This window comes from Hylobates moloch, unplaced genomic scaffold (genome assembly GCF_009828535.3).
Source record: "Hylobates moloch isolate HMO894 unplaced genomic scaffold, HMol_V3 SCAFFOLD_21, whole genome shotgun sequence".
Classification (NCBI taxonomy): Eukaryota; Metazoa; Chordata; class Mammalia; order Primates; family Hylobatidae; genus Hylobates; species Hylobates moloch.
This window is the reverse complement of record NW_026652296.1, coordinates 30,624,810-30,638,164: the sequence shown is the minus strand read 5'-3', so window position 1 is coordinate 30,638,164 and position 13,355 is coordinate 30,624,810. Positions and strand designations below refer to the sequence as shown.

The 13,355-nt window shown below is 41.0% G+C and overlaps 1 protein-coding gene across 3 annotated transcripts in view; it reads right to left on the bottom strand.

The window, feature by feature from the left end:
- The window catches only part of PSMF1 (proteasome inhibitor subunit 1), a 50,533-nt gene that overhangs the window by 21,677 nt on the left and 15,501 nt on the right, over positions 1-13,355 (bottom strand). For all 3 annotated transcript variants that reach the window (XM_032143115.2, XM_058432925.1, XM_032143114.2), the window contains one exon: positions 7,592-7,777. In XM_032143115.2, coding sequence (XP_031999006.1) covers positions 7,592-7,777 — 186 coding nt within the window. The remainder of the gene's footprint in view (positions 1-7,591; positions 7,778-13,355) is intronic.

Genomic DNA, 13,355 nt, shown 5'->3' with positions numbered 1-13,355 from the left:
TTCTTGTAGGGCTGTCCAGAAGATAAGCAACCAAAAATTAACACACTTGGTTCACACGCCAATGCATGGTGAACAGCCAAGAAAGGGAAATTACTTCTGTCCTCAACACAGGGTGATGATGAGGATGATGACAACGGAAACAATGTCCATAATGGACCTGGGCCTGGGCCTAAATACAGTTGCCCAACACCCCCTCTGGGCTGACACTCTCACACCTAATCCTACATCAAATCTGTTTAGGGGGGAAGATGGTAGGTATTAAAAAAAAAAAAAAAACAAGGTTCTCTTTTGAGAGACCCTCTACTCATTACACCTTCAAACTTGTTCTCATCTTTGCCAGCTACCTGAATGGGCATCCATTGAATATTTTTTTTCCAGTGGCCAGTTACTAGACCACTGAATATTTACTGAATGTCAACATGTGATATCCATCATCACATTCAATCCTACAAAACCTTTGAGACAGCTGTAATTATTCCCAAGGTGCAGATCAGAAAACTGAGGCTTCAAGAGGCTATATGTGCTGAGACAGGGAAAGGTGCAAGCTCAGGGTTTGAACTCAGTTGATCATTCTCCAAAGCCTGTGCTCCTAATTGCCATAAAATACTCTCCTTGACGTTGGGGGAGAGGTGGGGCAGGGAAGGAAGGGAACCAAGTCCTTCCTTCAGAGTGGTATGGAGGAGGGACAAGCTCGATCTTCTGCCTGATCCTCTCCAACCCACTAGGCTCTTTAGCCAAAGGCACTGTTGCCCACAGAATCCTTCAGTGGTTTCCAACTGTCCACAGGGAGATTCATGTACTTCACATCAGGGGCTTCCCAAAATCTGGCCCCATCCTCCATAGCTGCTATATGCTGGAATTCCAGACAAATTATTTTTGTCCGGCTAAAGTTCAGGGACAGCCCCATGTTTTTAGACCTTGATGCCTCTAACCTACTGTTTCCTCAGCCTGAAACAACCTTCTCCCTAAAAAAAAAAAAAATCTGTTATGTAGTAATTCAGACATATGAAAAGGCAGAAAGAAAGTTTAAGAAATAATTCCCTTTCCGGTGAAGACACAGCTCAGGCAGCACTTCCAAGTAGCCTTTCCCAGGATACTCATGAATTATCTCTGTGCTAACCTCTGTAACAGCAATTACCTCTCTAACTCACCTATTTCCCATGCCACAGGGGAAGTGCATGCCTCTGAAGTAGGGGCCCAGCCCTAGGATCCCTGAACCCACAGAGAAAAACATTTGCTGAATAGAGGACTCACCAAAAATGTACAATGCACAGGTCCAAGCAATGGGTGAAAACACAGAGCAAAGAAAATATGCTCTTGAAAAAAGCCAGTAATCTTGGGATCAGACAAAAATAACTGAGTGGTGGTACTGTCAAAAGTGGGGTAACCTCCAGAGATAGAGGACCAGAGGTTTCTGCCAACCAAAACCAGGTTGGGACAGGACTTGCTGGACCTGCAGCAGTCCAGTGCTTGGCTGGTATCCTGCTCATTTTCTGGGCCTAGTAGAATATCCACGTTCCCCAAAGCCTCCTCAGACCAAAGACTCAGAGCCTTCACTTATTAAAGATTCACTGAACTGAGGCCCACATCCCTTCTTGGTAATTTTCTACCCTGATAAGGAGTATTGTATCCTTTCCCTTACCCTAAGTGGGGAAGCTTGACCTGGTCTCAGCAACCCACTTAATGACACCTGCCCAGCTCTGGCTCCACTGCCTGTCCTTCCAGGGCTCTGCACAGGACAGGCTTTCAGGCTAAGATGCCCTTTCTGCCCTACTCTCTGTCTGGCTAACATCTCCTCCTTATTCTTTAGGAGACTGCTCAGTGGTCAGTCCCTTCCTTGGGGAAGCCTTCAGGTAAGGCTCAGATTCCTTTCCCTATGTGCTCCCACTCCATTGCTCATCCCTGACTAGATGATATGAGCTAGCAGGACAAAAGGCCTCACTGGCCTTTATGAAACACTCAGGGCTAGATCCACTGTCCCCCTACACAGAGCTGAATAAATACCATGGACTTAAGAATCTAAGTGGCTCTTCAGCATCTAAATTTTAAAAACCCTTTTATTGTTAAATAATTAAAGATTCACAGGGGCCCAGGAACAGGGGCTTATGCCTGTGATCCCAGCCATTTGGGAGGCTGAGGTGGGCAGATCACTTGAGGGCAGGATTTTGAGACCAGCTTGGCCAACATGGTGAAACCTCGTCTCTACTAAAAATACAAAAATGAGCTGGGTGTGGTGGCAGGCATCTGTAATCCCAGCTACTCGGAAGGCTGAGGCAGAAGAGTAGCTTGAACCCGGGAGGCGGAGGCTGCAGTGAGCCGAGATCACACCACTGCACTCCACACTGGGTAACAGAGGGAGACTCTGTCTAAAAAAAAAAAAAAAGATTCACAGGGGTTGGAAAAACAGTACAAGAGGTTCCAATATACTTCACTCAGTTTCCTCTAATAGTTAAACCACCACAAAGATCTCTCTCATGTTACTCCCCTTAATAACCACACCTATAGCCCTGCCCTCATAACCCCTGGAAAGCATTAATCTGTTTAGCACCTCTATAACTGTGTCATTTTAAAAATGTTATGTAAGTGGAATCACACAATATGTGACCTTTTGGGATTGGCTTCTTTCACTCAGCATAATGACTCTGATTATCCAAATTGCTGTGTTTCAACAGTTCATTCCTTTATAGTGCCGAGTAGTATTCCACAGTATGGATATACCACGGTTCCTTTAACTATTCATCACCGGAGGAGGGACATCCAGATTATTTCCAGCTTTTGGCTATCACAAATAAAACTCTTCTGAACATCTGTGTACAGGTTTTTCTGTGGGCACAATTTTCATTTTTCTGAGATAAATGTTCAGGAGTGTGATTCCTGGATCTAACTATTAAGTACATGTTTAGTTTTTCAAGAAACTGCCAAATGATTTTCCAGAGTAGCTGTAACATTTGACATGCCCGCCAGTAGTGTACATGATCCAGTTTTTCTGCACTCTCTCTACAATTTCGTATCATCACTATTTTTAATTTTGGCTATTCTAATAGGTGTGAAACACCCATTGTGGTTTCATTTGCATTTCACCTAGCTTAATGGCTAGCAATGCTGAGCATCTTTTCATTGCTTCTTTGCCATCTGTACATCCTTCTCAGTGTATTACCTCTTCATATCATTTTTCCATTTTTTCTTTTTTTGGGGGGGACAGAGTCTTGCTCTGTCACCCAAGCTGGAGAGCAGTGGCGCCATCTCGGCTCACTGCAACCTCCGCCTCCCGGGTTCAAGTGATCCTCCTGCCTCAGCCTCCTGAGTAGCTGGGACTACAGGCATGCACCACCACACCCGCCAATTTTTGTATTTTTGAAGAGACAAGGTTTTGCCATGTTGGCCAGGCTGATCTCGAATTCCTGGCTTCAGGTGATCCACTCACCTCAGCTTCCCAAAGTACTGGGATTACAGGCATAAGCCACCATGCCTGGCCTTCATTTTTCCATTTTCTAATTGGATAGTTTCTTAAGCTGTTGATTTTGAGAGTTCTTTATTTAGATATGAATCCTTTGTTGAATATGTGGTTTCCAAGCATTGCCTCCCAAACTATAGGTTATGCTTCCATCCTCTTAACAGGGTCTTTCACAGAGCGAAAGTTTTAAATTTCAATGAAGTCCAATTTAGCATCTTTTTTTTAACATTGTGCATTTAGTGCTGTATCTAAGAACTCTTCACCAAGCCTTAGATACTGAAGATTTCCTCTTGTGTTTTCTTCTAGGTGTGTTGTGGTATTGTATGTTACATTTAAATCAATGATCCAATTTGAGGTCATTTTTATATAAGGTTAAGGTCAAGGCTCATATTTTTGCTTGTGATTATCCAATTGCTCCAGCATCATCTATTGAAAGACATTCCTTCCTCCATTGACTTGTTTTTGCACCCTTGTCAAAAGTTGGCTGGTCTTATTTCTGTGTTCACTATTCTGTTCTACTTATCTATATGTCTGGCCCTCTGCCAATTCCACCATCTTGATTACTTTAGCTATATAATTAGCCTTAATATTGGGTAGAATGATTTCTTCTACTTTATTCCTTTAAAAAATTGTTACAGTTATCTTAGATTCTTTGCCTTTCCATATAAATATTATCTGCTGTATCTTGCTATATCTGCAGAAATTCTTGTTGGGATTTTGATAGGAATTGCACTGAAATAGTATATCAATTTGTGGAGTATCTGACATTTTTACTATGCTGAGTCTTTAATCCATGAACATGTTATGTCTCTCCATTTATTTAGATCTTCTTTGATTTCTTTCACTAGCATTTTGTAGTTTTCAGTATAAAAGTCTTATATAAGTTTTGTTAGAATTATACCTGCTGGAGAGGATGTGGAGAAATAGGAACACTTTTACACTGTTGGTGGGACTGTAAACTAGTTCAATCATTGTGGAAGTCAGTGTGGCGATTCCTCAGGGATCTAGAACTAGAAATACCATTTGACCCAGCCATCCCATTACTGGGTATATACCCAAAGGATTATAAATCATGCTGCTATAAAGACACATGCACACGTATGTTTACTGTGGCATTAGTCACAATAGCAAAGACTTGGAACCAACCCAAATGTCCAACAACGATAGACTGGATTAAGAAAATGTGGCACATATACACCATGGAATACTATGCAGCCATAAAAAATGATGAGTTCATGTCCTTCGTAGGGACATGGATGAAACTGGAAATCATCATTCTCAGTAAACTATCGCAAGGACAAAAAACCAAACACCGCATGTTCTCACTCATAGGTGGGAATTGAACAATGAGAACACATGGACACAGGAAGGGGAACATCACACTCTGGGGGAGGGGGGAGGGATAGCATTAGGAGACACACCTAATGCTAAATGACGAGTTAATGGGTGCAGCACACCAACATGGCACATGGATACATATGTAACAAACCTGCACATTGTGCACATGTACCCTAAAACTTAAAGTACAATAAAAAATAAAAAAAAAAGTAAATCCCAGACATATCATTCACCTTTAAATACTTCAATATATATCTCTAACAGATAAAGATTTCTTTTTTTAACATAAGCAGAATTATTTCACCTAACAAAATTGGCAGTAATTCATAATGCTATCTAATACCTGGTCCATGCTCAAATTTCCCCAAATGTTTAAAAAATAATTTTTTGAATTAGTTTGAATCAAGATCCAAACAAGGTCCAACACTGCATTTTAGTTGGTATGACTCTTTCCACAACAGCCTCCTTCTCCCTTTTCTCCCCATGTGATTAATTTATTTGTTGAAAAAACAAGATCAATTTATCCTATACAATTTTTCCATATTCCAATTTTGGATGTTGTATCCTCATGTATCTGTTTGACTCATTCTTCTGTCCTTCATATTTTTAAACTGGGAGTTGTATCTAGATTGAGGTTGCTGTGAACTTACTATTGCATAATATTAGAAAACAGTATCTGGCTATCCCACTTTTAGCGTTAAGATTAATCAATGGGTTCAGATGCTACTCGCCAGATCCACCTATTATAAAGCCCCCTATCAACCTTTACTTAATAGTTTTATCAACCATTGACAATTTGTGACTAGGTACATTATTTCAGCAGAAGTTGCAACATGGTGATTTTCTCATTCTCTCAGTTCTTCCAAGGCTAGGATTTTTACTTTCACAATTCTATATTCTAGGTCTATGATTCCCAATTAGGGAGGCATGGCCTCCAGGTGCCATAGTGCAAGCCCTGGGGTCATTTTTGCTTGTCATAGTAGTTGGAAGGTGTTCTTGGCATTTACAGGCAGAGACCAGAGACGCTAGATGTTCTACAATTCATAGTAGAGTTTCACGAAATGAAGAATGACCTGCATCCCACACAATTTTCAAATGTCTTGTTAGATACTCATGGAGGTGTAAAGCCTAAATAAATTATCTGAATGTAAGGCCATTTTATATATGAACACAAAGTATTTTTTTTTCTACTACTTTAAAACAAGCACATTTTTCCAGGAATGTAACTATGGTATAACTGAAGAAACAATATTCAATATTTTGTTTGCAATTCTCCTAACGGCTGTTTACCATTTCAAAAAAGTCACGCTAGTAACAGCAACAGAGTTTTGTGGTATTTGAGTTGTTGACATAATACATCTGTATACAACAGCTTTTGTCACTGTTGAATTCAAGATAATTCCACATACAGGTGTAAACATCCATGCTCTCCAGTGTACTCAGGCACCTACACATGGAATACACATCATCATCTTATCAATTACTCTCTTTTTCTAATTTATGTTATAGTTAGGACTTTATACTGATTTCCTCTGAAATGTGCATGAAGTAAGTTAGAATACTTATGAATTCCATTTCAATATAGTAAGGGATATTTCACAGAATATTTGTTTTGAAATGGGCACTGGGTCTAATAAAGCTGAGAATTACTATTTACTCCAGGTCTAAAATTTTTTCCCAACTTGACTTCTGACCAGGGCTTATTCTTAAATCTTTCCACCCTGGAAAGGTGGTTAGATCACATCTGTTTACATCACAGCCAGAGCACTGTGAAGGGAGTAAGGACACCTAGACTCCAGCCCTGGCTCTGCCTCTTTATTAGTGGCTGGTGAACTCAGGCAGGTCATCTTATCTCTATTCCCTTTGGTAAAATAAGATATATCAGACAAGCCATTTTCAACCTTTTCAACCACTTTTTCTTATTCTCCATTCTCTTCACAGGACTCAATATTTTTGGTAAAGATTTTGCCAAAGAGATATGCCAATCATTACTTGGAATAATTAAACTGATTTCCCATCTTTAGCTAACTAAAGGCATATAATTGCGAACCAGAATAAAATAACAATGGTAGTCTACATTTATTAAGTGCTTATTTATGTCCCTCACAGTGAACTCTGTCCCTTATCCCCACCAACAGTATGGTATCACAGTATGGGCTCCAAACTGAGAAGTGCTGTCTCAGCTAGAGACTAGGGACCCCTGGTCCTTGTCTCCTCCCTCTGAGCAGAAGTCTCCAGTCCTAATGCTGCCATCCTAATCTGCAAAAACCTTGGAATGTGACTCAGTCACACCCCATGCTATTTTGGAAAACTTCTGAAGTTGATGGCGAGGTTGGGGGACTACAACGAAATGAAATGAAATGGGCAAGACACTGGGACTGCATCTCCTCTGGGCTAGTACCTCTGCATGTTTGCATTTTCTCAGAAAGACTGGCCCAGGGCCCTGTCTAGACAAAAAGCTCTGGAATGAATTAGCTGTGAACTACCTGGGTGGCAACCCTAGACTACCGCACATAAGCCCCAGAGGCACTGATCCTTGGACAGACGCAGGGGCTCTGTGTGGCCTCTAGAAAGAAGTCAGGCAGGCTTAGATGTTGGGTAATTAGGGTGACTAGTAGCAGTTCAAGAACTCACTGCTCCACTTATGTCTCCACTTTCTAATTCCATGCACCCCAAGACATTGATCATTTTGTTGAAAACACATACGGGCCAGGGATGGGGTCAAGTGGCAGGATGGGGACAGCTGGCTGGAATCCCTCTACAGAAGCATGGGCTTCCCGCTGGGCACTCTGTACTCACCAGGGAGGCTGCCGACTGGTGTGTGGGTGGTGTGGAGGAATCCGGAGTGGGTCCACCTCTCTGGCGGTAGCAGGGGGGAACTCCCGGTGGGGACTGCTTACATCAGCCTTCTCCCACTGCTCATGGATAGGTGTGATGATTCCAGACACAATACGAGACCGAAGCTCCTCATTGTTCTTGTAGGTCCTGCAGGAAGCAGACGAAGAGTCAACTGCTTGCAGTTGGCTAGGAACCCTGGAAGCGGTATTCTGGCTGCAACGATGGCGGCAGCGGCCCTGATAGCTCCTGGCATTGCGCTTGGCCTGTTTGTAAGTGGGGGAACAGGCCGCCTGCTGGACCTGGGTGAGGGGGGCAACAGCCCCACGCTGTCTCTGAGATTTGGGCCTAAACTTCTTAGGCATCTGAGTTGCCCCTCCTCGTTTACCACCCCATTAGAAAGAGGTGAGGGTGCAGGGGCACAGGGCCTGGACTGGCTACTCCTCTGTCCTCACCCGCCTCACCCCTCCCTCGGCTTCATTGTGTGTTCATCACATGTCATGGGAAGGGTCATGGAAGGCAAAGCCTCCATGGGGAGGATGAACCAGGTTCCTGGTCTAGGCAGGCAGAGCTCTGGGGGTTCAAGGTCCAGTTCTGTCACTAACTCAGGGGTCCTCAGAAGGCTGCCCCTACCACCTGTCCCATCCTGCCTGGGCCTCTTTTTCTCTGCCTGTGAGAGACAAGTGACGTGAGCCACAGCTGAGGTGTGGAGGCAGGCTGAGGTAACAAAGTGGGCAGGACTCCAGGCTTCCTAAAACACTGGTATTTTAAAATGAACCACATCCTGGCCCATAAAGCAAGGCTCACAAATGTAAAATAACTGAAATCATACAAAGTATATTCTCCAACCATATGGAATCATAACAGAAATCAAAACAAAAAGTTAACTCTCTAAATACATGAAAATCAAGCAACAAACTTCTAGAAAATCCTTGGATCAAAGTCACAAAAAAGAAATATATAGCACTGAATTAAAATGAAAATAAAAATATATGAAAATATGTGGGATATAATAACTAAAGGATTGCTGAGAAGAAACCTCATAGCACTAAATGCTTACATCAAAATAGAGGAAGGAATTCAAATCAATAACCAAAATTCCGACCTAAAGAACCTAGAAAAAGAAGAGCAAATTAACTCAAAGCAAGCAGAAGTAATAAAGATAAGAACAGAAGTCAATAAAAAAGAAAAACAAGAGAGAAAATGAAACAAAAAGTCAGTTCTTCAAAAAAAATGAATAAAACTCACCAACTTCTAGCGAGACTGACAAATATAAAAAGAGAGGACACAAGTCACCAGTAACAAGAACGAAACAGGAGATATTACAATAGATCTGTAGCCACTGAAAGGATACGAGAATACTAAGAACAACTTAATCCAACAACTCAGAATAGACCAATTCTTAAAAACCATAAACTACAACTCAGCCAAAATGAAACAGATAATCTGAATAGTTCCATTAAAGAAACTGAATTACACTTAACATTCTAAAAAATAAAAATAAAAAAACAAAAAACAAAAATCTCCAGGCTCAGATGATTTCAGGAAGAATTCTACCAAACATTTAAAGAAGAATTAACATCAAATTTGCAGTCACTTCTAGAAAATATATGAGAAGGGAATACTTTCCAATCCATTTCATGAGACCAGTATTACTCTGGTATCAAAACCAGGCAAAGACCATACCAAAAAAAAAAAAAATATATATATATATATAGACTAATATATCCTATGAACTTACACAAAAAAAAAACCTTAACAAAATATGAGCAAACTGAATTTAAAAATGTATAAAAAGAATTATATGTCATGACCAAGTATGATTTGTTCTAGGCATGCAAGACTAGTTAATAGCCACAAATCAATGTAATCTACCATATCAATAAGCTATGGAAGAAAAATCATATGATCATATCAATTGATACAGAAAAAAGCTTTTGACAAAATCCAACATGATAAATCCATTCAAGATTAAAAACTCTCAACAAACCAAGAATAAAGGGGAACTTCTTTAACCTGATAAAGAACATTTACAAAAAACCTACCCCTAACAATATACTTTACTGTGAAAGACTGAATACTTTGCTCCTAAGATTGGGAACGAGGAAAGAATGTTCTTTCTCATCACTCTTATTTAACATAATATTGGACATCCTGACCACTGCAGTAAGGCAAGAAAAAGAAAAGGCATTCATATTAGCAAGTAAAGAATAAAACTGTCCCTATTTGCAAATGACATGATAGTCTACCCTGAAATTCCCAAGGAATCTACAAAAAAAAAAAAAAATCCTAAACACCTTGATTTCAGCAAGGTGACAGGATACAAATTCAACACAGGAAAATCAACCACATTTCTATATACTGACAACGAATATTTGAAAACCAAAACAAAGGACAGAATGCCATTTATAATCATCTCCCTTTCTGCTTTAAACAAATAACAAGGTATGTACAGGATCTATATGTTGAAAATTACAAATGATACTGATGGAAATCAAATAAAACCTAAATATTAATAAATGGAGAGATAAATCATGTTCATAGAAAGAATGTCAATTTTCCCCAAACTAATCTATAGGTTTAATGCAACTCCTATCAAAATCCTAGCAAGGTTTTTCACAGATACACACAAGCTTACTCTAAAGTTTATATGAAAAGGTGCAGAGGCCAGGTACGGTGGCTCATGTCTGTAATCCCAGCACCTTGGGAGGCTAAGATGGGTGGATCATCAGGTCAGGAGATCGAGACCATCCTGGCTAACATGGTAAAACCCCGTCTCTACTAAAAATACAAAAAATTAGCCAGGCATGGTGGCACGCGTCTGTAGTCCCAGCTACTCGGAAGGTTGAAGCAGGAGAATCACTTGAACCCAGGAGGCAGAGGTTGTAGTGAGCCAAGATCACACCATTGCACTCCAGCCTGAGCCTTTTTGAGACAGTGCGAGACTGTCTCAAAAAAAGTAAAAAAGAAAAAAGAAAAAAAAGAAAAGGCACAGAACCTAGAATAGCTAAAACTATCTTGATGAAGAAAAAGTGGGAGGAATTATTCTACTCAATATTAAGGCCTACAGTAATCAATACTGGTAGAGTAATATTGACAGAGGAAGAGACATAGAGATCAATGGAAAAAAACAAAGGATCCAGAGATAGATCCACAGATGTACAGACAACTGATTTTTGACAAAGTTTCAAAAGTAATTCAATGAAGGAATAAAAATGATGTTGGGGCCACTGGACATTCATGGGTAAAATAAATGAACCTTGACCTAAATGAGAAAGTAAGCCACTGGACATCCATGGGTAAAAAAATGAGATGCTTGCCTGCCTAAGCTGGGTGTGGGGGTAAATTCAAGTCTTCTTTCCTTTTAATTAGATCAGAGGGAGGCCTCTGATCTCCCTAGACATGTGTAGAATTCAGGCCTGATTAAAAAACCACCAGGTCCTGAAGGAGAAGTTCTCACACAATTTCTAGGCCTTGGCAGAACAACTGCCATTTTGGTTGTGGCAAAAGACAGCCTATCATCTCATCTGACACAGAAAGGGTACAGCAGAATGGAACACAATAGGTTTATATTTCTTAGCAAATTACAGTTTGCTCACTGAGGAGCACAAATTGCTAGAAGAGGCAAGACATACCACAATGACCTAACAAAGAGGGCTACATGGAGGAAGCGATGGCTGAAAGGCATAGGAGGGAGATAGGGCCTCTGATCAGGAGGCAGTGCCATACCTCAGCTTTCACCGCCCATTTCCATGGAGATGATTCCTGGCGACCAGATTTTTTTCCCCTTTGTGTATTTTACTAAGAACTGCACTAAGCACTAAGCACTCTATGTGCTGACATCTCATTCCATTCTCAGAAAAACCCTGAGGTAGTACTATTGTGACCCGCATTTCACAGTAACCAAAAAACAAAACAAAATACAACACACATCCCCTCTCTCACACACAAACCCCTCAAACAAATGTACTTAAAAAACAAATAGAGACAGGATCACAATTCTCTCTCAGTATTGCTGAACAGACGGAATGCTCTAATGAGCATGAATGGCCAATATAATTCCTAGGTTCTTCCACAGGTTTTGTCGATTTCTCTCCCAATGGAAGTCCAGAGTGAAGAAGTCAAGAGACCACACTCCAAATGTCCCTCCCTTACCCACTAAGAGGGGCCAGGGTGTCAGGGTGTGTGCAACACCCAGAGGAGCAGCATTCTGCTGGCCAAGCCTGGCTCATTTCCCCCTTTCCTCCCTTTGTCTACTGTATGCAAAAGAGACCCAAGGCCTGCCCTCAAGGAGATCACAGGCAAGGAGGGAAGACCAACTCTAAGAAGGTAAATGTAAAATATCTACTGATTGATTAAATGCTTAAAAAATGATGTTTTGGATCCAGGGCAACACAGCAAAGACCCCATCTCTACAAAAAATAAAAGACTGGCTGGGCATGGTGGCACATGCCTGTAGACCCAATTATTTGGGAGGCTCAGGTGGGAAGGTCACTTGAGCCCAGTAGGTTGAGGCTGCTTGGCCTGTTTATAAGTGAGCTGATTGTGCCGCTGTACTCCAGCCTGCCTGGGCAACAGAGGGAAACCTGACTCCAAAAAAAATAGTAAAATGTTTTGAAGCTTTAAGCCTGGGGGCCAGAGGAAGCTTCTCTAAGGAACTGACGTTTAAATTGGTAACCAAAAGATAAACAGGAGTTGGCTATGTGAGGTCAGGGAGAGCACTTTAGGCAGAGGGAGGTCTGAAGAGGGCAGAAGAATGACACTGTGGCTGAAGCACAGGGACGCGGGGAAGGCAGTACGAGGTGAGATTGAAGGGGTGAATGCTAGGCTTTAAGGCCTCATCAAGGATTGTGTTCTTTATCCTAAGAGCAATGAGCATTCCCTAAAGACTTTTAACTGTGGTAAAATATGCATAAAATTTACCATCTTAACCATTTTTAAGTGTTCAGTAGTGTTAAGGACATTAACACTGTTGTGCAATCACCTACCACCCATCTCCAGATCTCTTTTCATTTTGTAAAACAAACTCTGTACCCATTAATCACTAACTCCCCACCCATTAATCACTAACTCCCCTTCCTATTCCCCTCTTGCCCCAGTGTCTGGCAACCACCATCTACTTTCCGTCTCTACAAATTTGACTAATCTAGGTACCTTTAATAGAATCATACAGAATTTGTCCTTTTGTGAATGGCTTATTTCATTTAGTACAATGTCTTCAAGGTTCATCCATGTTGTAGCATGGGCCAGAATTTCCTTCCTTTTTAAAGCTGAATAATATTCTACTGTATTTACATACCACATTTTGTTCAATTCATCTGTCAATGGACAGCCAAGCTGCTTTCACCTTTTGGCTACTGTGAATAATGCTTCTATGAACATGGGTGTACAAATATCTTTTCAAGACCTACTTTCAATTCTTTTGGGTATATGCCCAGAAGTGGACATGCAGGATTATACGGTAATTTTTTGAAGAACTGTCATATTGTTTTCCATAGTGGCTGCACCATTTTACATTCCCAAGAGTGCACAAGGGTTCCAACTTCTCCACATCCTTGACAACGCTTGTTTATTTTCCGGTTATTTTGATAGTACCCATCCTAATGGGTGTGAAGTGGCATCACTGAAGGGTTTTAAGCCAGAGTTGTTAACTATGATCTGATCTATGTCTGAAAGATTGGTCCAACTGCTATGTGGGAAATACACTGGAGGGTGGCATGCAGGCGGG